Genomic DNA, 26,040 nt, shown 5'->3' with positions numbered 1-26,040 from the left:
CTCCTGGATGTACCGCAGCTAATACAGAACGGAGGGTTTCCATGCGGAACCGAGAAACTCTGAGGGAGTTGTTTAAGGTCTTGAGATCCAGAATGGGCCGGAAGGTCCTTTCTTTTTTGGGTACCACAAAATAAATGGAATAATGGCCCCGACCCAATTCGGAGGCTGGAACAGGATCTATCGCTCCCAAGGCAAGGAGACGAACTAATGTCTGTCGAACAGCCTGGCGTTTGAGCAAAGACCCGCATGGAGAGAATAGAAACCTGTCTGGAGGAGGATGAACAAAATCCAACGCGTAACCTTGTCTTAAGATATTTAGTACCCATTGGTCTGAGGTTATGTGGACCCATGCTTCGTAGAAAAGCATAAGCCGTCCCCCCAAATGGGGAACTGGCTCGTGGGTCCTCCTGGCATCATTGGGATGATTTCTGAGCTGTACCCGTTCCATGTCCGTCCTTACCAGAACGTCAGCCCCGAAAGGACCGGTTCCAAGTATGGGAACGGGAAGAAGGAGGTTGAGGTGGCTGTTTCATGGGCCGATTTGCGCTGATTTCGGAACCTATTTCTGCCAGTGTTGAAAGATCTATAAGAGCGGGGGCGATCCTCTGGTAGCTTATGAACCGCATTTTCGTTAAGAGACTTAATAATCTGATCCAGATCTTCCCCAAAAAGGAATCTACCCTTGAAGGGAAGAGATCCTAGGCGGGTTTTGGAAGAGGCATCAGCTGCCCAATTCCGTAACCATAGAAGACGGCGAGCTGATACTGCAGCAACCATGGCTCGAGCCTGTACTCTGATAAGATCGTAAAAGGCATCTGCTCCGTAAGCCACCACGGCCTCTAATCTGTCTGCTTGCTGAGCCTCGGCATCTGGCAAAGACTGAGATGTAAGAAGCTGTTGGATCCAACGAAGACCCGCACGCTGAGCTAACGAACTGCAAATAGCAGCTCGCATACCTAGAGCCGAGACCTCAAATACCCGTTTGAGGTAAGCCTCCAACTTTCGGTCTTGAGTATCCTTCAATGCCGTCCCTCCTGTAACAGGAATGGTAGTATGCTTTGTCACTGCAGAATCTACCGCTGGGACACGGAGAAGCTCTAAGAAATCCGTCGGGAGAGGATACAATTTATCCATGGCTCTTCCAACTCTAAAGTTAGATTCTGGAGTATCCCATTCTCTTGAAATCAGCTGTAAGATATTGTGAGTGGGAAAGGCTTTTGCCATAGGATGGAGTCCCGCTAGAAGTGGATCCCCTTTCTTAACTTGGATCCGGCGTTACTGGATCTGGAGGAGGATCTATATCCATCTCCTGGAGGAAGTGTGGAATAAGCTCGTCTGGAGTAAGAGGGATTGTCGATAAGCGGGTCCACAAGAGGATCCCCATCCGCTGCTGTCTGAGGTGCTGCTGGAAGATGGAGATCCGAGAAGTCCCTGGAACTCCCACTACAGGAGGAACCTGGGGAAGAAAACTCCGCAAGGGAGTAGGCAGACATGGTATCTTAGGTGGAGGAGGCCCCCCTCCACCTGGTAGAGAATCCCTGCTATGCACAAAAGCCCTATGCATTAATACAATAAACTCTGGAGAGAAAATTCCTCAGAGTTTGCAATAGGCTGTGCAAGCGATTTAATTCCGCTAGTAGGAAAAGGCAGGGAAGAAGAGAACTGAGCCCCTGCGTCGTCTGCCGAAATGCCGGTGCTTGTCTCCTGATTCAAAATGGCCGCCGTTCCCACGCTCGACAGGAACGGAGCCTGACGCTTTCTGTGCGCTCGTTCCTGAGGGAGGTCGACTTCGTCTGGGGAAGGGCTATCCTCCCCTCCCGAAGAGACGCTGAAACGCCGACTGTCACGGGACAGGGATTCCCCCTGTACCCCGTCTCCTTCAGCCACTAAATGTCTCTGCATTTCGGCGCAAAAAAGGAAGGCTGCTCGAGCGCGCAGAATGAAAACAGGTAGTGTATAACAAGGCTGAGGGTCCAGCCCGGTTCCACCCCCAACAACCCACAAGAACTGTCAGGGAACGGGACTTCCAAACGGTTGGCGGCCCCGGGGAATGTAACTTCGCGGGGCCGCAGGTTAAAATACTTCCTCACGCCACCGGGAAGGGGGGAGGGGGGGGGATAAATGGCAATGCACATGGGCAAGAGGGGAGTGAACGGTACCACCGATATGCCCCTCTGTACCATTTGTACCTGAAAAATAAAAAGAAACTTACCTCTAAACCTGAAGGAAAACAGACAGGAAGAGGAAGAAAAAGAGACAGTAACAGTCTGTCAAGCAAGTTCCGAGAGCCAGAAAACCTGACTAAAATATTTAAAGAGAAATTTAATTTAATAAATCTTTCCTCAAACAAAAACTTGATCCCTCAATCAAATAAAGATTTTCACAAAATAGAAAAGCCTAAGGCTAAATGCTGGGGACCTCCATGTCCCCTGCTCGCATCTACTGGAGTCAGAACTATACTGAAAGCTGAAGCAGGGGAGGCGTGGCTATAAGGCACCCCCCTGAGAGTTTTTCGTTCTGACTCCATCTGCTGGACAGGGGACATAACCCGTCTGGAATGATCCTGGTACGTACAGGGAACCCATTATTTGCAGTTTTTATATACCAACATTTGTTTAGTAACCTCACATCGGTTCACAGATAAACACTGCAGCTGTGCGAACTAGAACATATGCAACAGTGCTTTACAATAAACATTTACAATAATCAATAAACTTTACAATAAACTTGTTACTTAAAAAGCATGTGTGGAGAAGTTACAGAAGTTGGGTACTAGACAAAAGTTTAGAACCAGAACAAGTGGATTTTGCTCTTTGTTCTATTATGCTTCAATTTTTTTGTAAACTTTTTTCTGGGCTATTGTGCATTAGAAGAGGGGGGAAAATGAGCGCTCTTTGGTTATATTTGCTTCTCAGAGCTGCTTCTACCTCCATCTGTGGGGAAAAAAGTGGACATATCCCTCTTAAACCTTGCAATCTAATGCTTCCTACATCCATCTTTCACCTCACTTTTCTCCATCTCTTCTAACATGTTCTACTGGCTTCCTTATTTCCATTTTGTTTCACTTCTCCATCTAAATATCACTCCCTTGTTTTTCCTGTTCTACCAGCCTGCACAGAACAGAGTAAAGTTCTAGGAATTTTAGATTTCTGCCTTCATTTAGCTGCAAGTTCTCTATCAATTACACCAAGAAACACTGACAATACATTGAATGACAGAAAAAAAATTAGAGAACAAATTATCCATCCTATTTAAAATCAAGCATGGAAGAATATAGGAAATTAAAGTTAACAAAAACAAATGTTTGTTATAGGTTAACACTCATACCCAGCAACTATCCAGTAGGTTCCATATAAGGAGAGCTTGACAGTGGCAATTACCTACTCAAAAAACCCTCAAGTTGATCAGGCTCAAAGAACAGTGCCATTCAAACTGACATTTTAAGAGGCTAAAACAGCATAAAGGACACTCAATGCAAGCATGGCCATCAAATGATATCTTGTGTATCCTGAGACATCAGTAAATAAGGAAATCCTATGCCCAAGATGTTTTTCATCTTAAAGATGAAAAACATCTTAAATGTCCACATTTTGTCAGGTTCTAACAAAAGAAACCAGTAAAGTAGCTATAGATTGAATATTTGACATGATGCTCCTGCTAGCATTAGCACTATGTTCAAAGTTCATAATTCTCTAGAGCAGGGGTCAGGAACCTTTTTGGCTGAGAGAGCCATGAACGCCACATTTTAAAATGTAATTCTGTGAGAGCCATACTAACTACAACCCCCCACCCTCCTGACTCCAAGACCTACCAAATTCATTTACTACAACCCCCTACTCTCCTGACACCCCCCAAGACCTGCCAAATTAATTTACTACAACCCCCCCAAGATCTGCCAAAAGTCCCTGGTGATCCAGCAGGGGTCCAGGGCTCGCTGACAAATCTTTAATAAAAAAGTAAAAATCTAACAAAACCCCCCACCCTCCTGACGCCCCCCAAGACCTCCAAAATTAATTTACTACAACCCCCACCCTCCTGATGCCCCCCAAGACCTGCCAAAAGTCCCTGGTGGTCCAGCGGGGGTCCAGGAGCGGTCCAGGAGTGATCTCCTGGACTTGGGCTGTTGGCTGCCAGTAGTCAAAATGGCGCCGACGGCCCTTTGCCCTATGTCACTGGGGTCGACCAATGGCGGCGGTAGCCCCTGTGACATAGTAAGAGCAAAGGGCCGTCGACGCCATTTTGATTACTGGCAGCAGACGGCCCTTTGCCCTTACAATGTCACAAGGGCTACCGCCGACATTGGTTGACCTCAGTGACATAATGAGGGCAAAGGGCCTTCGGCGCCATTTTGACTACTGGCAGCCGACAGCCCAAGTCCAGGAGATTGCTCCCGGACCCCCGCTGGACCACCAGGGACTTTTGGCAGGTCTTGGGGGGGTCAGGAGGGTGGGGGTTGTAGTAAATTAATTTTGGAGGTCTTTGGGGGGGGGGCGCCAGGAGGGTGGGGAATTTTGTTAGATTTTTACTTTTTTATTAAAGATTTGTCTGCGAGCCAGATGCAGCCATCAAAAGAGCCATATATGGCTCCCGAGCCATAGGTTCCTGACCCCTGCTCTAGAGGGATGGTGATCAGCTAATCAGCAGATATCTAGTCACAGTTTAGTTAAGAAATCTAGAGAAACACTCATGTAGTCGGCCCAACTGGGTGGAATCAGCTGCCTCTTGCATTCCATAAGGAAACCCAGTTTTAGATCTTTAAGAGACTTTGAAGGCCTTAAGAGCCTCCAATCTACCCCCTGAATAACTCAAACTCGATTACAGTATTTGTAAAATCTTGTTTATGTTCTGACTTACAAGTGAAGACCACTATACTGTCTATACATGGTCTCAAATTTTAGTTTTATTGTATGTGTTATTGTAATTTTATGACTATTCCCATTGTGAGCCACTTAGAACTACAGATAAGATGGCATAAATAAATGAAATAAAATAAGTAAATATTTGTGAACCCTGCAAACACTATCAAATTTCCAGGATCCAACTGAGAATCAGGTGTACCGACATTCACACTTCCCTAAAGGTATCAAACTTTAGAGACTGGAGGAATGGATTCAGACAAAACTGTATGAAATGATTATATGTAATGGAATAACCAAGGAGGATTTAGGGACATTTAAAAAAGTTAATGCAGTTTTTTGGAATAAATATCAAGGATTCAACTTTATGATGTAATGATTGTGTCCCAAACCAGAGTTACATTTTATGCAATACTTTACACTATGTATCAAAGACCACAAACATCTTTTAAGCCCTGCACTTGTCTGTTTCTGGGAATTCACCTGCAACTGCAGTTCCATAAAGGCTGAGATAACATTGTCAAATAGATACAGATCTTTCTAGTCCCCTAATGGCAGCACATAACATCTCCAATGTAATAGATGGCGTTTCACGTGTAGAGATTAAGGTAGAACCAACTACACCGTGTGGGACAACCTCAACATGTTCCCAGGGCCTGCTTCCATCACCAGCAGTCTGGCCACCACCTCCAAAGTACCCTCCCCCCCCACACACCCCAATATTGGGAGGAAGATAAATTGGGTGATCAAGGAGACAGCAGTTCCATCCAAAGTGGTTCTAGAAGAGCCTAGTTTATCAGATCCCAATAATGCCCTAACATTCGACAAGAGCATAGGCCCCTCAACTAATGGGGAGAGGGCCAAGCTCTGGAACAGTGGGACCTAATAGAGCAGAAAATAGATACACTACTCACAACCCGGCACCTTCTTTCACCAGAATTCTTTCCTAGAGGCGCATCCCCTTTGGCGCCCAGCTTCAGCAGCATGCCGGCTGCTGCACGCCTCCAGATGACTTCAGACACAGGGCTGAAGAAACGGGACCTTCCCCGCAACCAGACAGGAATCACTGAGAAGGGAAACCATGTCGAGGGGGTATCCTCTCTCGTACTGCCTCAGGATCACTGCACAACACTGCCTTTTGCCCTCTTATTGTACCCCCAGACATCAGATGCCAGGCTGAAGAGAGATCTTCCTCATGGCAAGACAGGAGCAGCTGAGAAGGAAAATATCTGCTTTTGCACTACCCCCATAATTATACTTAGCTTGGAGTACTACAAGGTTAAATGCCTACCCATGGTCCCTCAAACTACTTGTGAGAGCAGAATGATTTACTAAGGTGATGAAACCAAGGCAAACATTCAGGGGAAATCTTTAAGATGTAAGAGCAATTTCTGTTTGTTACTTATTATAATTGTACTTGAGATATTTGACAAGTGAATACTTGTATATATTTAAAATGCAATAAATAAAAAATTAAAAAAAAGAAGATGTAAGAGTTTGAACTGTTTTTTGTATTTTTATTTTAAGAATCCCTAAGATTTGTAGACAAAAGGTGAACAAGCAAAAATACAAGGTAATTTAAAAAGTTGAGATTTGTTTTAAATGACAAATTGTGATGATACATCAGGTAAACTAAGGGAAAGAAAGTTTGGGTTCAAGTCTAAATTTCTTACCAATATGAAAAAGATGAGTTTCTTACAGATGTGACTTGCACACAGCATGCAAAATAGGGAATATAAAATACTAACAGTAGTTAGCTTTACTTGTATTTACATCATGTGCTACTAGCACAATAGTTGTGCCTATGAGATTAATGCAGACAGAAAATGCTGTATAAGCATCTTCATTTTCTCCCAAAATCAGACTGGTAGCAGACATTTCACCACTAGACTTTACCGCATTAACTAAAATGCCCCCTGTATTCTAGTATTTAATATCATATGCTTATGCTACCACACCCTAGTCAGGGTGCTATACCATATGGATATCCAATTAAGTTTAAAATTTTAGCATGTGAAAATAAAATTATTTTCTAGTTATTGAAACAGCAAAGGGTTGAAGAACTACAGGTGGTCTGTGAGACTAGACTGGGCTTCTAAATGGCAGATGCAATTTAATATGAACAAGGGCAAAGTAAAGCATGTAAGGAAAAATAATCCCAACTACAGGTACATGATACTGGGTCCTGTGCTAGGAGTCACCATACAGCAAAAGGACTTCAGAGTCCTTGTGATCAATACTTTGAAATCTTCACCTCTGTGGCAGCAATCAAAAAGGAAAATGAAATATTAGGAATTATTTGGAAAGGAATAGCAAACAAAGCTGAGAATCTCATAATGCCTTTGTCAACCCCATTTCTTAAAAAAAAAATAAAGTAAAAAAATAGCAGATAAAGGCACAGAAGGGCAACAAAAAAAAAGGGAATTGAAAAGCTTTATGAAGAAAAGCTAAAACGATTAGGGCTCTTTAGCTTAGAAAAAAAGCCAGGGGATATGTTTGAAATATATAAAATCATGAGAGGGGAGGAACAAGTAAATAGGGAAGTTATTTACCCTTTCAAACACCACTAGGAACACTGAAACTAGCAACCAGTAGATTTAAAAGGTTGTAGAAAGGACTTTCACACTCAGCACCCAAGCAGGTTATGGAATCTTGTCAGAGGAAGTGATCAAGGAAACCAACAGTGAGATTCAAAAAAGGACGAGGCAAGCTCCTGAAGAAAAGTCCATAAATGGATATTAACCAGGTAGGCTTAGAGAAAGTAATGAAAAGCCCAACCTTAATTTATATGCACTACACTGACTAGTTCTCAAATGTGTGGCAGTCAAACCACCATTCTAGGAAGAAAAACTTCTATACATAAAAGTCAAATGCTAATTGAAGCACTCAAAACAAATAGCTGATTCCTAGATCATGTATGAAGGGGTACAATTCTCTTTTTAGGGAAAAAAGGCACTCAACTGAAGAATACATAGCCTTAGTAACAAAAGTTGTTTTAGCAACATTGGGAAACACCCTAAGTTTTAAACATAAATCCTCCCAATCCTTAATTTTAAGCAGCCAGTCCTTATCTGGATCCAATACTAGTGAAACAATCCCTGGTATTACTCTTATTAGAAGTTTCCAAAAAAGTTAAATCCAAGAAATCAGATGTTGAAGAAAGAAGAGCCAGGGTTTCTCTCAGCCATCTTAACAGTAGATGATAGCTAAAACAGGAGTCTCAGGTACTTTCAATGTCTCAAACGTCTTCAGCATATCTAGGGGACATACCAATGGTTTAAGATGCAAACTGCAGTATTTGATTTGGAAAATTTTCCAGCAGAGGTTGTCCTTAATTGTAGCAATCTCCTGACCTTAATCCAGTGATGGCCAACCTTTTGCACTCAGTGTCAAAATTCATTTAAAAAAACGAGCATAACACTACCACAAAGGACTGCTTTTACAAACTGCAAGTCCTCAAAAAACTTAAACCCCTCCTTTACTTCTCCGACTTCAGGCTAGTACTGCAATCCATCATATTATCTAAGCTCGACTATTGCAACTCCCTTCTGCTAGGTCTACCCATCAACACCATCAAACCATTACAGATGGTACAGAATTCCACTGCTAGAATTCTCACAAGCTCTAACAAAAAAGATCATATCACCCCAATCCTTCGTAACCTACATTGGCTCCCTATTAAACACAGGATACTCTATAAGGTACTCACACTCGTCCACAAAGCGACAAACAAACTAGCTCCTATTATGTTAAGCTCTCAACTCCAACCGCACACATCTTCTAGACCTATTAGAAGCGCATACAAAGGAACACTGCATGCCCCACAAATAAAATCATCATTGAGCAAACGAGAACTATCTTCAGCAGGCCCCCACCAGTGGAACTCGCTCCCCCCAGATCTAAGACTTGAACCCAATCAAGAATTCAAAAAAAGACTGAAGACCTGGCTTTTCCAACAAGCCTTCCCAGACTCTTAATGCTACTCAGACAGACATCCTAAATATGAGGTATCCCCAAATTATGGACACCGCACCAAGTCCTACTATTAGGACCCTGCAACTGTACAACAATCTTTGAGTCCAAAAGTTCATCATATTTTATTGTATCTATTTTGCAGCGTTAATATGTCATTTTCTATGTTAAATAGTTAAACTGTATATATAATTTATTTATTACTATGTTAAATTGACATACAGTTATATCGTTCCATCTGTTCTACGGTTCTATGTAAAGCCCCTTTCTCTGTTGGGCAGTTTATCGTTTTATGTAAACCGGAGTGATTTGTAGTTCTTACAAGAACTTCGGTATATAAAAATTAAAAATAAATAAAACAAAACACTGGTGGTGTGTCACTTCTAGAAAAATCCGTAATTGTGATATTTGTAGCTCTAATATTAACAAAAAGTTAATTTTAATATATGTTCTGTATTTATTAATAAAGCAAAAACAAATAATTCTTTACCTTACCTGCTTAGTGACTTTGTCACTGAATTTCATTGGCTAAATCTTCAATTAAAACACTCTCCCCCCCTCCAAAACTTACTCCCCTGGATTTTCTCATACACACTCATGCTCTCACACTCACTGGCTCCCTCACATACACACAAAAACACACACCCAGGCAGGCTCCCAGTCACTCCCGCTCCATCCTCCAGGCAGGCACCAATTCATTCTCATGCAGGCACCCATGCATTCACACACATACACCCCCATGCAGAGAGTCCCATTCATACACATGCACACACTAAAGGCAGACCAGACCCCCCTCTCTTTTGCCAGCAACCTCAGAACCTCTCTCATTCCTCTGCTGCCACTGTCACTGCTGCCGCGTGGCTATTGGGGAGATGCCAATTGCTGCTACTGACACTGAAGCCCATTCTGCTGCCTCCTCTGTGCGGGCCCCGTGGGCTTCCATTTTCTCCATGCAGATCTCGTACATTGTGAGATCTGCATAGAGAAAGTGCTATTCTTGCACATTCCCAAAGATTACATGTGCCAATCACTAAAAAGTAATTAATTTTGTTTACCTTTGCTGTCTGATCTTCATTTTCCAATTGGTTGGTCACAGGCTTTTTTTCCCACCTTCCCTTTATTTTTTTGCCAATTCCTTTTATTGTCTTTTTTTCTGTTTTTCTCTCCATCTTCTTCCCTCACACAGTCAGGTTCTCATTCTCACATGCATTTCTCACCCAGGCTCTCACTGTCACATGCTCTCATACAATCATTCATACACAGTCTCACTCCCACATGCTGTCTTGCTCAAGCACAGGCTCTCACTCCCACATGCTGTCTTGCTCAAGCACAGGCTGTCTCTGCAAACATTCAGGTCCTCACTCACACAATCTCTCAACTCATCTCATACACGCACACACCCCCTCTACAGACCCTCAGCCTCTCTCACCTCTGGGCCTCCTCTTCGCGGGTCGTCGTAGGATGGGCTCTGCGGCAGCCCTGCTACCAGGCCTCTTCCTCTTCTCGGGCCACTGCGACTTGGAATTCGCAGCTGCCTGTAAACGATGCTCCTCTTCTGCACACGCCGATGCTTCGCCTCCTTCCAGCCCACGTGGCTCCGGCAACGTTTACTTCCGGGGCCGCACAGGCAGGAAGGAGGAGGAGCATCAGCGCGTTTAAACGTGATTTTTCTTCGGGCCGCGGCCCTGCCTATCGCTGCGCCCGGGGGCATACTAAAAAACTAGTTTTAAAGGGTCGGCGCAGCCGATAAAAATAGGCTCAGCGCAGATTTAAAAAATTCCCGATAGTCCACGAAACGCTGCGCATGTCAGCAAAAAGTCTCGGCGTGTCACCTGACACACGTGTCATAGGTTAGCCATCACTGCCTTAAATCTGTAGTCTTTCCTCTCTCCTACATGTGGTTCTGAATACGCTCCAGTCTTCAAGGCCTGCGTCTTTTCCAAAGGGGAAACAGTGCTGTAAGTCTGTCCCAGTCCCACAATGTCCTTTCAGATTTAGTGAACTCTATGGGCTTTGCCAGATGAAAAACTCCCTTGCTCACCTCTTGTTCTAGGGGTTCATCCAGGTACCTGCTCATTTTAGACTCCATTCCCACTGAATTGTCAACTATGCAGATCAAACCCTACTCCTCTGAAGCTGCTAACTATAGTTGCCTGCTGCCAGCTCCAGCATCGCTCGAATGGCTCTCCCTTCTTCTGGGCTCTGGGAGCCATGTTAAACAGATCTCCTACAATCAGCACAGGACTTTGTGAGATACTACAAGTAAGGAGAGGCAGCAATGCCCCCCTCAACACATTCTGCATCTCTCTCCCCAACATCAATTCCTCAGCATTCAAAGGGATTAACTGGAACCAATGCAGCAGCAGACTGAGAAACTGGAGAGAAGTCACCGATATGACTTGTTCATGACTATCATTTATTTATTTATTTTATTTATTTTATTTATTTAAGGTTTTTATATACCGGCAATCATGAGCACATATCTTGCTGGTTTACATGGAACGGGAGTGCATTAAATACAACAACTAGAACTGTGGTGATCGAAGGAGCAGTTACAAATAACAAGGGTAGCAGAACTTGGATAAGAAGGAAGAGATAGAAAAGAATAAACGGTTAAACGGTATACAAATAAATTAAATGCTATGTAAAAATTTGTAAGAAATATGTAAGAAATACATGATTTCTTACTATCATGTAAGAAAGGGGACGAAAGCTTCACTATAGGCTGCAATCCTTAGGTGCCATCTTGCTCCTTCCCCTTAAACCATCTCAGAAAATAATTTTGATGTAGGGCAAAGATATTTATAGCATAAGACATGAGAGGAGGGAGTTTCCATGCCCCTCAAAAGTTTCATTCATTGCAGACACCATCATAAAGCTCAAGGCATCATAGAGAAACTACTGAGACCATGAAATTTTGAAAGTGACTGAAAAAACATCTACAAAACTAATCCAGTTAACCACACCACAATATTCCTGATAGTGCTACAAGACAGAATAGCTGTAGACTGTCCTGAAACAATACTCCTTAGGCATAATAGCACTAACTTTATTACCATCACCCTGTGAACATTAGGTGCACTACTTAAGTGTCAAGTATATGTAGCAGACTGAGAAAAGCAGCAAAATAGGGGAAAAGCAAGAAAACATTAAATGTAGAAGATCCTACACCCAAATGACAAAGGAAGTAATGCAGAAGCAGAGCTTCTGGAATGTTTTCCAACAGATTTTTAAAGAGGGTGTACTCAATCCATAGGTTTCATAAGAAAATCGGCATATAACAAAGCTAGTCTGCAAGACTTGATCCCTGTGTAGTTCACTGAAGGGAAATATCCACTGCTCCCAGAAAGCATGTATTAAAACCCATATTTCTAAAACAGAAAAAAAGGATTTTGGATGCTCAGAAACAGAGGCTGCAGAAACCTGATTTCAACTCAAAACAAACTCAAGATAGAGACAAGGAATCCTTATTCTTTTTCCTAATCAAAATGAACTGAACAGGATCCTTGAAAAGTCAACTGTTTATATGCACATTTTTAGTTACCCTACTCACCTACAAGCCAAAGAATTTACCTCCAAACCCAGTCATTAAAATCACTGTCTTATCCACGGGTCAATCTACATAATGCCGGTACGATAGCACTTGCATAAGCATGTCCTTCCCCCCTGCCCTCGAAAGCCAGGGTCTGATTGGTGCACTTAGAACCACATGGTTCAAAGTGTACCACTGGGACCCCATGGGGGAAGGAGGGAAAATGTATCCTCATAGCAGCAGCGAAGAATCCAGAGTTGTGGGGGAGAAGCTGTCCTACCACTACACTGGGAGATGACCGCAGGGGAGGAGGAAGGACATCCCTGAGCAATTGCCATCATTGCTCAGATAACAGGTAAATTAAGGAACTGGGAAGGTGGAAGGATTCAAACAGGAGCAGAAGCCATGGGGGGGAGGGAAGGATTCAGACAGCAGGGACAGTCAGAATAATGACATCTTGCTCTCAGGAAAATGAGCACCGAGAAGAAAAAGAGCACCTTAAACTGCATTGCTGAAGGTTATAGAACGTGCAAAGGAGGCCAATAATTGTGTAGCTGCCAAGAGAATTTGACATTAGTGAAAAACTCAGACTGGCAAAAAAATGAAGAAAAGCTACTAGAAATGCCAGTCAAAGCCTTCGTTTCAAAATTTGCCTTTTGAAGGAATGGGAAAAGCCAAAGGTCTGAAAATCCACAGCATCGTCTGGTTGATGTTCACGATTCATGAACCGATGTGGATTATTGCCTTTGTCAGTGCACAAAGATTTCACAGAAACTGCCAAAAGAGCTTGATGAAAAGATCTGTTCATTCCACAAATTAGTTATTCAGAGAATAAAGAATCATTTTGATATGAACATTGGTTATATAGATGAAACCTATGAATTTGATATGCCTGGCTATCGAACTATAACTGGCATTGGGGAGAAGACCATACTTGGAAAAACTAGTCATGAAAAGACCCATTTAACGGTGGTCTTGTCTTGCCTGGCAGATGGCACAAAACTGCATTCAGTGGTAATATTCAAGAGGAAAACAATGCCAAAGAACCTAAAAATTCCAGCAGGCATAAACGTTAGGTTCATCCTAAAGGCTGGATGGATAAGGAGGGAATGAAATGGTGGCTGTGGCGTGTGGGGTAGGTGATCAGGTGTGGGGTTAAGAAAACAGTCACTATTTGTGTGGGATATGTTCCGTGAACATAGAGGATGCGAAGTATGATGCAAAGAAAATAGCAATCACTTTGCAGTGATTCCAGGAGGTCTGACAATGCTCCAGCCTTTAGACGTCTCAACAAGCTCCAGTGGTGCAACTGGATAGCATGTGCTACTTATAGAGGGTGGTGGATGCCTGGAATGCTCTTCTGGAGGCAGTAAAGAAAAACCGTGAAAGATTTCAAAAGGGGCATGGGATAAACACTGGATCCCTAAATGCAAGAGAATGGAAATGAAGAAAAAAGTGCATGGAGGTAACTTGCGGGAATGGCGGTTACTACCATTAACTAATAAGCTTTCATACTTGATGCAATACTATCATTGCTCTACTTCAACTACAAGAGGTAACAGGGAATTGGACTCAGACAGCAACCAACAAGGACCCTGACTGAGTGAGAAACTGATAAATATGGGGGGGGGGGGACTTGTATGGCGAGGCAGACACTACCATAGGCTTGCTGGGCAGACTGCTTGGCCCTTTTCTGCCATTTGTTAGCTTTTCAAGGACCAGTTGCGGCATATGTAACAATGGATGTATTCTGGTCAAGTAAAGTTTACAAGAGGAGGGAACCTGATGAAACCAGACATTGATTTGGTAGCAAAATGGGTAAAGGATGCATGGGAGTCAATTCCATCAGAAATGGTTAAGTCGTCATTAATGAAATGCAGCATTAGTAATGCTAAGGATGGATCAGAAGATGATGCCATATATGAAGACACAGACGAGTCAGATGATTCAACAGATGGAGAAAGCAAAAATATTTACTCTGATGGCATCAAAGAACAGTTCCACGATTTGGATATTCTGATGAAGAATGTTGAGTAAAAATATTCAAGCTTGGGGGAGGGAGGCAAAAATACATACAGCAGGGACATTCTTAGTGTTTATGAGACTATTATGCTTTTAAGAAAATTGCTTTTTTTTTTAGTTGTGTTTTAGTAAGATTTCACCATTTCATAAGCCCCCTAAGGCTTTCCCTTGACATCCATAGGTGACAGATTAATCTTGATTTGGGGGCCTAAAAATACCCTCGCTTATACATGAGATATACTGTTTATGCTTGTGTATAAATCTAGCAACCTAGCTTACCTGTCTTATGGTTAATTAACAAAACCTACTTTAGGCTGAAAGTATAAGAAGCTGCTAGCCTGCATATGTCCAGAGATCCCAGAAATCTTTGGGATCCTGTTATGATTCCTCTGAAGGATATCAAAAAATTAATCCTGCCAAGGAGCAAAATCTGAGAACAGGACACTTGAGAAGTTTCCATTTCAAATACTTCCAAGTCTACTGCCCCAGGGAGCCTGAAATGTTCTGACATGTAATGACTATGGTCAGCATTAATGGTCTGGTTCACTATACTTTTTTCCCCAGACAAAAAAAGACCCTTTGTGAATCAGGCCATGTTTTCTCTATGATAGCCTGGCAGCCTCTGCCCTAATCATTTGAGTCTATTCAGAAACTGCCCCAATACTGCTTACTGTCAAAGGGCTTACATTTGCAGCCTTTTCCATTTTTCTTAATCCCTCTTAGCCTAACCATTACAGCTACTGTCCAGTGGGAGGCAATGGTCACACTGGAAGCCAGTACTAGAATGCCCTTGAGCAATGACTGAGGTACACTGTCTTCCACCACATGAATATTTGAACAATGTGCAATAACTTCTAGCCTCAGCAGCAGACAGGACTATGGCTTAAAACCACTATACTCTGCATGACAATGCTGTCACTGAACTACACCCTGGTATTGTATATTTAGAAAAATATTTAGTACATATAGCCCATTATGCCAGCCATATTCCTAGACACATTAAGCTTAAGGCCATTTTTGCTAACCACAGGAAAAGCATTTTTAACATGTAAAACCAACACACCACTACATTGTTCTAACTCCTGAAATATGTTGTGTGCAGCCGCCACTCAGAACTGGGAAAAAAAGTGTGTCAAATGCATCACTCAGACCACCAACTTGGGCCAAATATAAAGCTCAATCTTGCAAGCCAAACTTGTTTTAGTTAGGAAATGAAATGTACATAGATTTTTTCTTCTTTAAAGTAGAAATACTATTCACTCACTTGGTAGTCACACCTCTTAATATTTGGAACATCCATGTTGTGGGTGGAAGGGCAAATATCTTCATATTTCTTGCCAGTGAAAATATCAATACCAACCAGGTGAACCTACATATTCAACAAGGACAACAAATCATTTTCCATTCATCAAAAAAAGGATTCTCTTAAAGATATCTAAAGAAATGTTAAGATTTTCATTCTGTCAAAATGTTTCTAACAAGATGAAGACATCCCCCTCCTGTAAATCTTGGGCTCCTTTAAATTTGTAACAGCTTAAGCTGTTTGCAAATTACCAGTACCCAAAATAGGAAAAATGGCAGCAAAACTATCAGTCTATAAAACTTAGCTTAGTTTCATACTTCCTACTCAAGTATTTGATTCTAAACATGGAAAGCAAGGTTTTAATTTGTAATATCCAGTCTGTACATATTCAAAAGGGTACTAAATTAAAGATACATTTGTTCAAGAGTCCAGCACACAAATGCAAACAGAAAGAAAACTATTTCAATGTGAAAACCTAATGGTCCAGGAACAAGAGGATTTTGCACTTGCTCAGATATTATTTACTTGATGAAAATAAGACTGCAGCAGACAGTTATCCTCTGTTAATCTTATTTCTAAGAAACCAAGAACATACCAAAAGGAGTAAAAAATTTGGGGATGGGTACATAAGAGCATAGATTAAAGGAGGCATATCCTCTCACTATCTAGAGAATATGAGGTAGTGCCACAAGGAATTTCAGTGCAATTTTTTTTTTTTTAAAGAACTGCAGCAGTTTTGTCTGGAAACTAGTCAAGCGAAACTGCAATCAGTGTGCAGAAATAAGCACTGAAAAAGATACCCAGTAGTCAGGTTACCTAAAACTTGGTAGCTTTTGCCTAAAATTACAAAAAACAAGTTAGAAACAGCAAAAAGTTATAGAAGTTAAAAAAAAACAAGCTTAACAGCAGCAAGGAGCTAAAACAGCAAGGATAAGATTCCCTGACTTCTACAAATTAACTTGTACTTAAGTCTTCTAAATATATTTCCATCCTTGCTTCTAGCTTTATGCTTCAGACATGAATAGGGCTGAAATTTTCAGAGAAATATTAAAAAGCAACAGCTTATCTTGTAAACCATAAAGACAATATCTGATTTCAATTCAAATGGAGCCAGGCTCAGCCTGCATTAACCAGATTTGAGCGTATACAAAATTAGTGAAAAACATACAGCAAGCTTTGCTTCAAAAAACTTACTGATGTATAAATGCTCCGTATTTACTAGACAGAAAAGTTTTTATATAAACCTGAATCATAAGATACCTGAAACTATTAAGTTTACATAAAATACTATATCAATTTAAAAATGCCAGAAATAAAGATGTGGCAGATTAAAGAATAAAGATTTTACAAAATGTAAACTTTACAAAAATATAGCACGTTGCTGAATTTAGCAGCCTTCCTCTAGTCTAAGCGATCCATTTACCGTAGCAAACGGATAAGGTCTTTGACAACAAATGCAAGTAACTCTGAGTTAAGCCAACAAACTATGTTTTTATATTTACCTTGGCATGCCCGTGCTTTCCAGTCTTTGAGGTTGACATTTCAACAATCTTGCAGGGACGTCCTTTTAGTACCACAAACCCATTCTTGCGCAGAGCAGAACATTGCATGGGAAAAGTGGCGGAAGCCCCGGCATCTCCAGTGGTAAAGTCAACCTCATCGGCCATATTGAAAATTTCTACTGGGTGCTACAAAGATTTTTAAAATAGGTTTATTGTACTTTTGGTGCAAAGTTACTAAACTTACCCTCCTCCCAACTCAAGGATCAAAAAATTAAAGTTAAATGGCGTGGGTGAGGTGGGGAGCATTTGACAAACATTCATAGTTTCGGCACCGTTCAACATGCAACCCTCCATATACAGTGCAGATGTGCGGTACAGCGAACCGAGCACCCCCAATCCCACGCCCTATCCACGTGTTTAAGGAGAAAAACCGCCTGAACCCTGATCCAGGAAACGGAAACCCCGATTCAGGATCCTTGCAAAGTCATGCTTCTTTTTCTAAGACCAGGGCCTATTCAAGCGCAACGGACAAGTAAATCAGATTCGCTGAAAAAAAAAAAAGTTTAGTTTATGCATTCAGAGAAACGCTTAATAAAGAAGAAGTGATTGCACTCCACCACAGACAGTAACCAAAGAACCCAATCTACTACAGACGCACTTAAAAGAAAGGGGTGGAATAAAGGGTTGTTCTGTAACCTCCATGCAACCCTGCCTTCGGAATAAAACAAAGTAGTGGGTGAACCGTTAGGTACACGAAAGCGGTAAGAGGCGGCTGCTGCAGGACGGGCGCGCAGGCTTATGCACTCGAAAACCCTGCCAGTGTCAAGCGATTTGTTAAAATACAACGCCTCATCCGTGCCACACAAACCAAAAAAAAAATGCGCAACGCGAAAGAGTAAACGTAGTAGTTGGACATCTGTAAGCTCAGGAAGAGACGCGGGCAGCAGCAGCTAGCGGCCCTCGGAAATCTCACCACCAAGGCCGCGACGCCACAACCGGCTCGCTCGCGCGCGCGTGCCCAAGCCCGGCCCCAGCCCTTTCTCCCCCTTGGACGAGCACGCGCGCTCTCGCGCTCTCTCTCTCTCTCAGGCCCCCAGAGCTCCTCCGCCGGCCCACCCTCTTCCTCCCTCCAACGGCCAAAAGACGCGCCAAGTACCCACCCCTGCCGGGCGACGACTCTCCCACCTTTCAACAATAATAAAAAAAAAATAACTAAAAAAAAAAAAAGCACCGCCGCTCACACCAGACGGTCCGTGTAGCGGTCTCCTTAGCCCCCCTCCGGCAGCGCTGCCCTCCCTCCGCCTAAGTTTTAAAGGGCTTTTTTAAAGTTATCGCCGAGAGAACCACGCGCCATGCCAGTCCTTACCTTCCAACAAAAAAAGGAACGTCACTGCGCATACGCGCCCAATTTCACTGCGGCAACCCGGCGGGGGGTGGGGCTAAAGGAAGAATTTCCCAGCCGCCCTCGGCTTCCGGCGTGCGCGCCGTCAATTCGCTCCGACGCTACCCCCCGCGTTCCATCGCGTCGTGGGTGGGTGGGTGGGAGGGACGAGGCCGCGTTGTGACGCACAGCCGCTCGTTTGTGGGGGGGCGGGGTTAGGTGGGTTTTGCGAGTCTTTTGGGTGGGCACCGCTGGTTTCTGGCTGTAGCTTGGAAGGGCGTTAGGTAAAGGGGAAAGTATACTCGTGTTTAAATTAATTGTAAAGACAAAAAAGGACAATACGTCCTTTTTTTGTCTTTACAATTAATTTATGCATTATTAATTTATGGATTATGGATACAGGCGATCCATAATCGCCTGTATCTTTATATATTTATGTATCTTTAACATATAGTTTTTTGTTGATTATATATTTATCACTCTCCAGTTGTTTTAGTTTAAAACCTGTCCTGTCTTCCATCTCCCATGTTTTACGCTCCCTGTTTAATGTAACTTTACTTTCTACCTAGATGTTAATTGGTTTCCCCTCAGTTATATTGTAAACCGGTACGATAAGACCTGGTCTTGAGCATCGGTATAGTAAAAGAAAGAAAGAAAGAAAGAAAGAAAGAAAGAAAGAAACGTCTTGGGCTGGGTCGTACAGTTGTATGCGCCGCTGTTTTGTGTATCGGTAACAAGGAAAGGAGTGGAATAAGGAATGTAAGCTTACAGCGTTGCTGGTGTTAGGGCTCAGGAGAAGGGGAGCTGTAAACGGGTGGGGGTCCCCGAGGCGCTTCCAGGGAATACGCTGTGACCTGCGCTCACCTGCAGGCTGGGCGAGCCCTATCTAGACAACTGTATCCGCATCCTGCTATTGCTAACCTCCCATTTTAGCTATTATGGGGAAACAAAAAATGCTTTCTGTGGCTATCTAAGTTCTTCACGTTTCGCGCGATGTTATCTGTACTGAACATTTTCTCAATGGGGGGCAAACTTTTAATAAAAAGTGTTTTTTTTTCTCCGATCAGTATGAGTGTGTTGGCTACTCTTTTTTTTGTGTTTTATTTAACAGGAGACTTGCAATTGGGGGGGGAGAGATGGCATGGTATCCACACAAAAGGGTTGAATCGGCACAAGTGTTTAAGGCTTGTGTGTGAGAGTCACTAACAGGCCGATGCAATATAGGGCGCTGAGCCTAGCGCACAGGTTAACGAACACTGGGATGTGCATTTTGGACAGGCATCCATAACCCCCGGTGCAATAAGGGGGGTCAGCGTATCCAAACTTGTGCGTAGCTGATAGTGCTCATCACATGTAAATTCCTTGTAGATAAAGCTATTGGCTATTACCCTACAATGCAAAAAATCCCTGTGCGTGCACTTTTTAATGCCTGCCTAGATCAGGCATAAACTATTCCTGCACTTCAAACGGTAGCATAGCCATGGGTGGGCAGTTGCCCACCCAGTTTGGACCCAGGCCAACCCAACTGGAACTGGAAGAGAAGCTCCGGAACTACAAGGCCGTCACGGGATCCCATCCCCACGACGGCAAAGAGGAGGACCCAGGCCCGGCGTGACCAGGTGTGCCAATCCGTGCATTTGCATGGTAACTGAGCAGCACACATTGGGAAGCGGCATGCCGGCAGCAGGAGGAGAGGCTGTGGGTTGGTGGCTGTATAGGCTCTGCCAGTGGCCCATGGCTTCTCCTGCTGCCGTACGGCCCACCAATCTTCCTGCTTGGGGGGGGGGGGGGGAGTGGAAGCGCCATGCACAGCTTCCGCTCCCTCCCCCCAAGCAGGAAGATTGATGGGCCATGCAGCCCAAAGATAGCAGGAGGCCGGCAGCAGCAGGAGAGGCCAACTAATCTTCCTGCTTTGGGGAGAAGCTGTGCGTGGGCTTGAATGTGTATGTGTGGATAAGAATGGGAGCCTGGATTTGTGTGTGGGTGAGAATGGAAGCTTGAATATGTGTGACTGAGAATGGGTGCTTGAATGTGTGTGTGGGTGAGAATGGGTGATTGAATGTGTGTATGTGTGGGTGAGAATGGGAGTCTGGGTTTGTGTGTGGGTGAGAATGGGAGCCTGGGTTTGTTTGTGTGGGTAAGAATGGGAGCCTGGGTTTGTTTGTGTGGGTGAGAATGGGTGCCTGGATGTGCATCTGTGTGTGCATAAGAATGAGAGCCTGGGGAAAGGTAAGAAAATGAGAGCTTGTGTGTGTCTGCAGAGAATGCGAGCTTGTGTGTGTGGTGGGAGAACATATGAGAGTGAGAGCTTGAGTGTGTGAGGGAGTCTGTGAGGGAAAGCATGTGTGGGTGTGTTTGTGTGGAAGCGAAGAAGGCAGTAGTAGAAGAGAGACACTGAAAAGAAATTAGGAAATGAGCAACAAGGGAAAAAATAGGAAAGAGAGACAGGACCAATTGATTAGAAAAATACAAAGTTCTGACAACAAAGGTAAAAAAAAAATTATTTTGAGATGTTAGCAATTTAAATATGCCATCTTTGGGAATGTGCATTTCTTATATTTTTGTATTTTGCTCTTTCTTCAGTATTCCACTGTTCAGAAACTAGTTTCTCAGGCTTTCTATTTGGGTTTTATCTGCATGTTTCTGTTTCTAATTTGTAGTCTCTTATTTCTGTATTAGGTAAGGGTCGGTCTCTGTTTTGCCTGTGTGTGACTGAAATGCGGTACTTCTGCTAGTATGTAGTTTCTCTGTAGTAGGCCAGCTTGTTCTGTTATTCCAGTAGGTAATGTATTAATGTTTTAGGGCCTGGTGTAGTATTTGCATTGCTGCTTTTCCATGAGGTTGCTATTATTTGAATCCTGAGAGTCTGTGCTGTGACTGTATGATATGGCAAGGTTCTAGAAGTCTTTCTTTGCGGGAGTTTGTATTACTTCACAAAATAGCAGTGGAGGGATAATTTTTGCTGAGGTGGCACCAGAATTTGAATTTTGTTTTTCATGTTAGTTGTAGTGTGAATTGTCCTAGCTCTGCTCTGCACCTGTTCTGATGATTAATGATAGTTTATTGTAGTTATGATGATTTCTGGCTTTCTAAAAAGAGGATTCATGAAAGATTACATTAATTTTTGTTTTATTACATGATTAGATCTGATTGTTTTCTTTGCTTTTTACACGATATACTTGTGCGTTTATAAACTGCAATAAATATAAAATGAATTCAGATTAATAAGGAATTTTAATTCTGGTAAGTGCTTGAAATAATTGAGGTAAATTATTTTAAAGTTTCACACATGATGCATAATGGCTGTTGCGAACTACTCAGAAAGCCATTGTAAGGTGCAGTATATGGCATTATTTATCAATAAGAATACTAGTAGGTCTCAGACCTGCATGCCTACTGCCCACTCATGTTAACCTTGTGCCCACTCAAAAAATCAGTTCTGGCTACGCCACTGGCTTCAAGGGCTCGACTTAAAAACAAAAAAGCTGCTTTTGTGTGGTTCCTTCTGCTTAGTTTCATCACAATATTAACTAGGAGAACCACAGAAAGCATCACCATGTAAAAAAACATTTTTTATGTAAAAAAAAAAAGTGGGGGTGCACAATATACACACTCAGGGCCATGTATAGTGTGCCAGTAAATATATATACACACTCAGGGCCATGTATAGTGTGCCAGTAAATATATATACACACTCAGGGCCATGTATAGTGTGCCAGTAAATTAGCTGCTGTGGGATAAAGTGGGCGCTCGTAAATTGAGCTTCCATTTTGGTAACCTGCACACAGGGCACTTAATATTAATTTAATCACTGCTTCACTTACAGCCGATTGGTCCATTCACTGTCACATTAGTGAAAGGACCAAGTCCCTTTCAGAAGGCTGTCAGTGAAAAGGACCAATCAGGAACAGCCCTGTGGGGAGGAGGGAGCTCTGGTCAGGCTATTGTGGACGCACAGCCACTTCTCTTGGGCGTCCGATGCAGAGCACAAATTATCCACTGCACATCCCTTTATCTCGGTAACTTATTTGCGTATTTCATTGAGCGCACAGGAGAGGTGGATGTGCGTGCGTTCATAAAACATGCATCCACTTTGGATGCACTTTTTTTGCGCGCATGATAATGCATCATTTGCAAGTGTCCAAGATGTATAGATATAGATTTTTTTATATGTATTCTGCAACTGTATCATTGATATTGTATCAGAATAAATGGATTCACTGCTAGGTAAGGCACTCACTTTTCTGTGAGAGACTCTAAAAATGTATTTTAAATTGCACTAATATGGACAGTTTAAAAGACGAAACAGAACTACCAAACTTTGAAATTTTTATAGGAAGAAGGTGAAGATTAGGACAGGAACCGTAGCAATTTATTTATTTATTTAAACATTTTTATATACCGGCATTAGTTGTGGACATCATGCCGGTTTACATCAAAACTGGTAAAGTATGGAAATTACATTTTAACAGGGAATTAGAAAACTGGGAGGAGGGTAAATAATTAAATAGGATAGACGAGAAATAACAGTAACATTAACATGGTTCCTCGGTGTGAGCGAGGAGAGAGGATAACAACATATGTTTCCTTAGTATGAGGAAGATGGAACAGACGCAATGTGGTCTATTTTTTATTGGAGGAGGTGTGAGTTTTTATTCTGGGTAGGCATGTTTGAACAACCATGTTTTCAATTTCTTTTTGAAGTTGTTCATACATGGTTCAAGGCGTAGGTCAGGCAGCAGTGTGTTCCAGTGAGTGGGACCTGCTATGGAAAGAGCACAGTCACGTGTAGAGGTGAGATGGGCTGCTTTAAGGGAGGGCACAACTAGGGTGCCTTTATTGGTCGTTCTAGTCGGACGATTGGACTGTGTGGTTATGAAGGGTAGGTCTAGCCAGTTGGAGTTGTGGGTGTAAATTGCTTTATGCATTATGGTGAGTGTTTTGTAGATAATACGAGAGGCTATGGGGAGCCAGTGTAGGTCTCTGAGTATAGGGGTGATGTGGTCGTATTTACGAGAGTTTGCAATGAGTCTCGCTGTGGCAATGTATGTATTGCCACAGCAATGTATGTTATTTTCCCCATTATGGTCATGGCTTTGTTCCACAAATCTGCTTCCTAGGTACTAAAATTATGCTTACCCTCAAGCCCCAATTGCCCTGTAAAATTCCTTTTCCTGTTAATGTTTACATTTCTTAGTTAAGCCCTTAAAAACCAAGAGTTAGCATTTTACAGCCCTTTTCCCCAATCCAAGGGTGAGGTGAGTAAATGAAGGATTTACTTTGATACTTAAAGTATCAAAAATATATGCATCGTGTACTGATTTTTTATACATCTATGTAATATATTTACATGTTTTTATATTCCCCCCCTCCCCACACCTCCAAAAATGTTTTGATTTGAGCAGAGGGGAATTGGTTTTTCAGAATGGGTGGGGGAGGAGGGAAGGTCAGAGATGGTGTGTACAAGAAACTAGAGATAAAAAATGAGGAAAACACGGCGTCACGTGATTCCCCGCGGGTTCGCTCCGGGACCCTCGTTGGACCCAAAAGGAACTTCTGAATGCTATATTGTGTCACTTTCTTACTGAACTTGGCCTCAAATTCTACCTCTACGCAGACGATGTGCAGATCCTTATCCCCATTCACAACTCTCTCACCGATGCCCTTGCATTTTGGAACACTACCCTTGCCTCTATAAATGACTTCCTCACTAATATCCACCTCGCTTTAAACTCCTCCAAACCGAGCTGCTCCTACTCTCTCATCACCAACCCCCCAAACCCCTTATAGCTAATGACCCAGCCTTCAACACCCTATCATCCCAACTCTCTGTTAGAGACCTTGGAGTAATTCTAGACCAACAACTCAACCTAAAAAAACAGATCAATTCCATCCTCAAAGAAGGGTTTTTCAAGCTCAGTGTCATAAAGAAACTTAAACCCCTCCTCCTTCAGAGAATGCTACCCTGGGGTTCTGGATTTAATCTTTCTACCTAAGAGCCTAAATTTGGCTTCCAGAACCTCCCTCCCACATTTTCCTATGTCGTTGGTGCCCACGTGTACCACGACAGCCGGCTCCTCCCCAGCACTGTCTAAAATCCTATCTAGGTGACGCGTGAGGTCCGCCACCTTCGCACCAGGTAGGCATGTTACCAGGCGATCCTCACGCCCACCAGCCACCCAGCTATCTACATTCCTAATAATCGAATCACCAACTATGACGGCCGACCTAACCCTTCCCTCCTGGGCAGTAGGCCTTGGGGAGATATCCTCAGTGCGATGGGACAATTAAACTCCCAGAGTGGAGACAGGATGTCAGCATTCTGTTTGAAGAATACATTTTGGAAGTCTTCATACGAATCAGGTAACCCGGTCAGGGTTGTAGAGTTCAGAACGGTGACCGCTGGAGATACTTGACGCAGGCAGCGGTTTTGGCACTGGGATCCCCACTGAATTAACTGCAGGGATTGCCAGTTGAAGTAAGGTCCATGCACTTGGAGCCATCGATTTCCAAGGATTACTGGGTGCGTAGAGCGCTTCAGGAGAGTTCCCATGGAGAGAAGAAAGGCTGCGGTGCGATGGGTGATACGTCCAAGAAGATGCTCTCCTTGGATGGACGCAATGCGGAGGGGAATGTCCAGAGGCTGGAGTGGGATCTGGAGCAGTTTGACAATATCATCCAGAATAAAGTTGCCACTCGCCCCGGTGTCCACAAGGGCGGTTGTGGCAAAGGACCATGACTCTTTGGAGAGAGACACAGGAAGTAGTAGATGGGGGCCAGTAACAGTAGCGCCCAAGCTCGGGACCCCCGCCAGGCTCAGGCTCTGCAGTTTCCCGGACGAACTGGACAGGCTTGTAGGAGATGTCCAGAACTGCCACAGTACAGGCAAAGACCTTCCTTCTTACGTCAAAGGCGTTTTTCAGGAGACAAGCGCCCGCGGTTAATCTGCATCGGCTCTTCGGGTGATGGAGGAGGTGCCGGTAAGGCCTTTAGCTGAGGGTTGGTAGCACGAACTGGGCGTAAGGCAGAAGGCCGAGAGACGTTTACCTCCTGATGACGATGACATAGGTGGTGATCGCTCTTGCCAACCAAGGAGATGATATCATCTAGAGATGTGGGAATCTCACAAGCAGCCAGCTCATCCTTGAGAGCAGGAGATAAACCATCCAGATAGATTGCCCGTAGGCAGTCCTCTTGCCATCCCAGTTCTGTGGCCAGTGTCCTGAATTCTACTGTGAATTCAGTGAGTGAATGCGAGCCTTGACGGAGATGGAGGAGCTGGTGGCCCGAAACTGCCTGTCGGCCGGGGTCCTGGAAGGTTCGCTTGAACACGGAGATGAAGTGGGAAAGATGACGGAGGATGTCATCAGAATGTTCCCAGAGTGGGGAAGCCCATGCCAGGGCCTCCCCTTCAAGACGTGAGAGGATGAAGGTGATCTTGGTATTTTCGCTTGGAAACAACTCAGGCTGTA

The 26,040-nt window shown here is 43.3% G+C and overlaps 1 protein-coding gene across 1 annotated transcript in view; it reads right to left on the bottom strand.

The window, feature by feature from the left end:
- Positions 1-18,660, bottom strand: part of EIF5A2 (eukaryotic translation initiation factor 5A2) — a 33,125-nt gene extending 14,465 nt beyond the window's left edge. Inside the window, exons 1-3 of the mRNA XM_029617035.1 lie at positions 18,554-18,660; positions 17,188-17,373; positions 15,647-15,751 (exon numbers count right to left, since the gene is read on the bottom strand). Coding sequence (XP_029472895.1) covers positions 15,647-15,751; positions 17,188-17,352 — 270 coding nt within the window. The 5' untranslated portion in view covers positions 17,353-17,373; positions 18,554-18,660. The remainder of the gene's footprint in view (positions 1-15,646; positions 15,752-17,187; positions 17,374-18,553) is intronic.
- Positions 18,661-26,040: the final 7,380 nt, after the last annotated feature.

Source organism: Rhinatrema bivittatum, chromosome 9, assembly GCF_901001135.1.
Source record: "Rhinatrema bivittatum chromosome 9, aRhiBiv1.1, whole genome shotgun sequence".
Lineage (NCBI taxonomy): Eukaryota > Metazoa > Chordata > Amphibia > Gymnophiona > Rhinatrematidae > Rhinatrema > Rhinatrema bivittatum.
The sequence above is the reverse complement of the archived record's forward strand: the minus strand, read 5'-3'. Positions and strand labels throughout refer to the sequence as shown.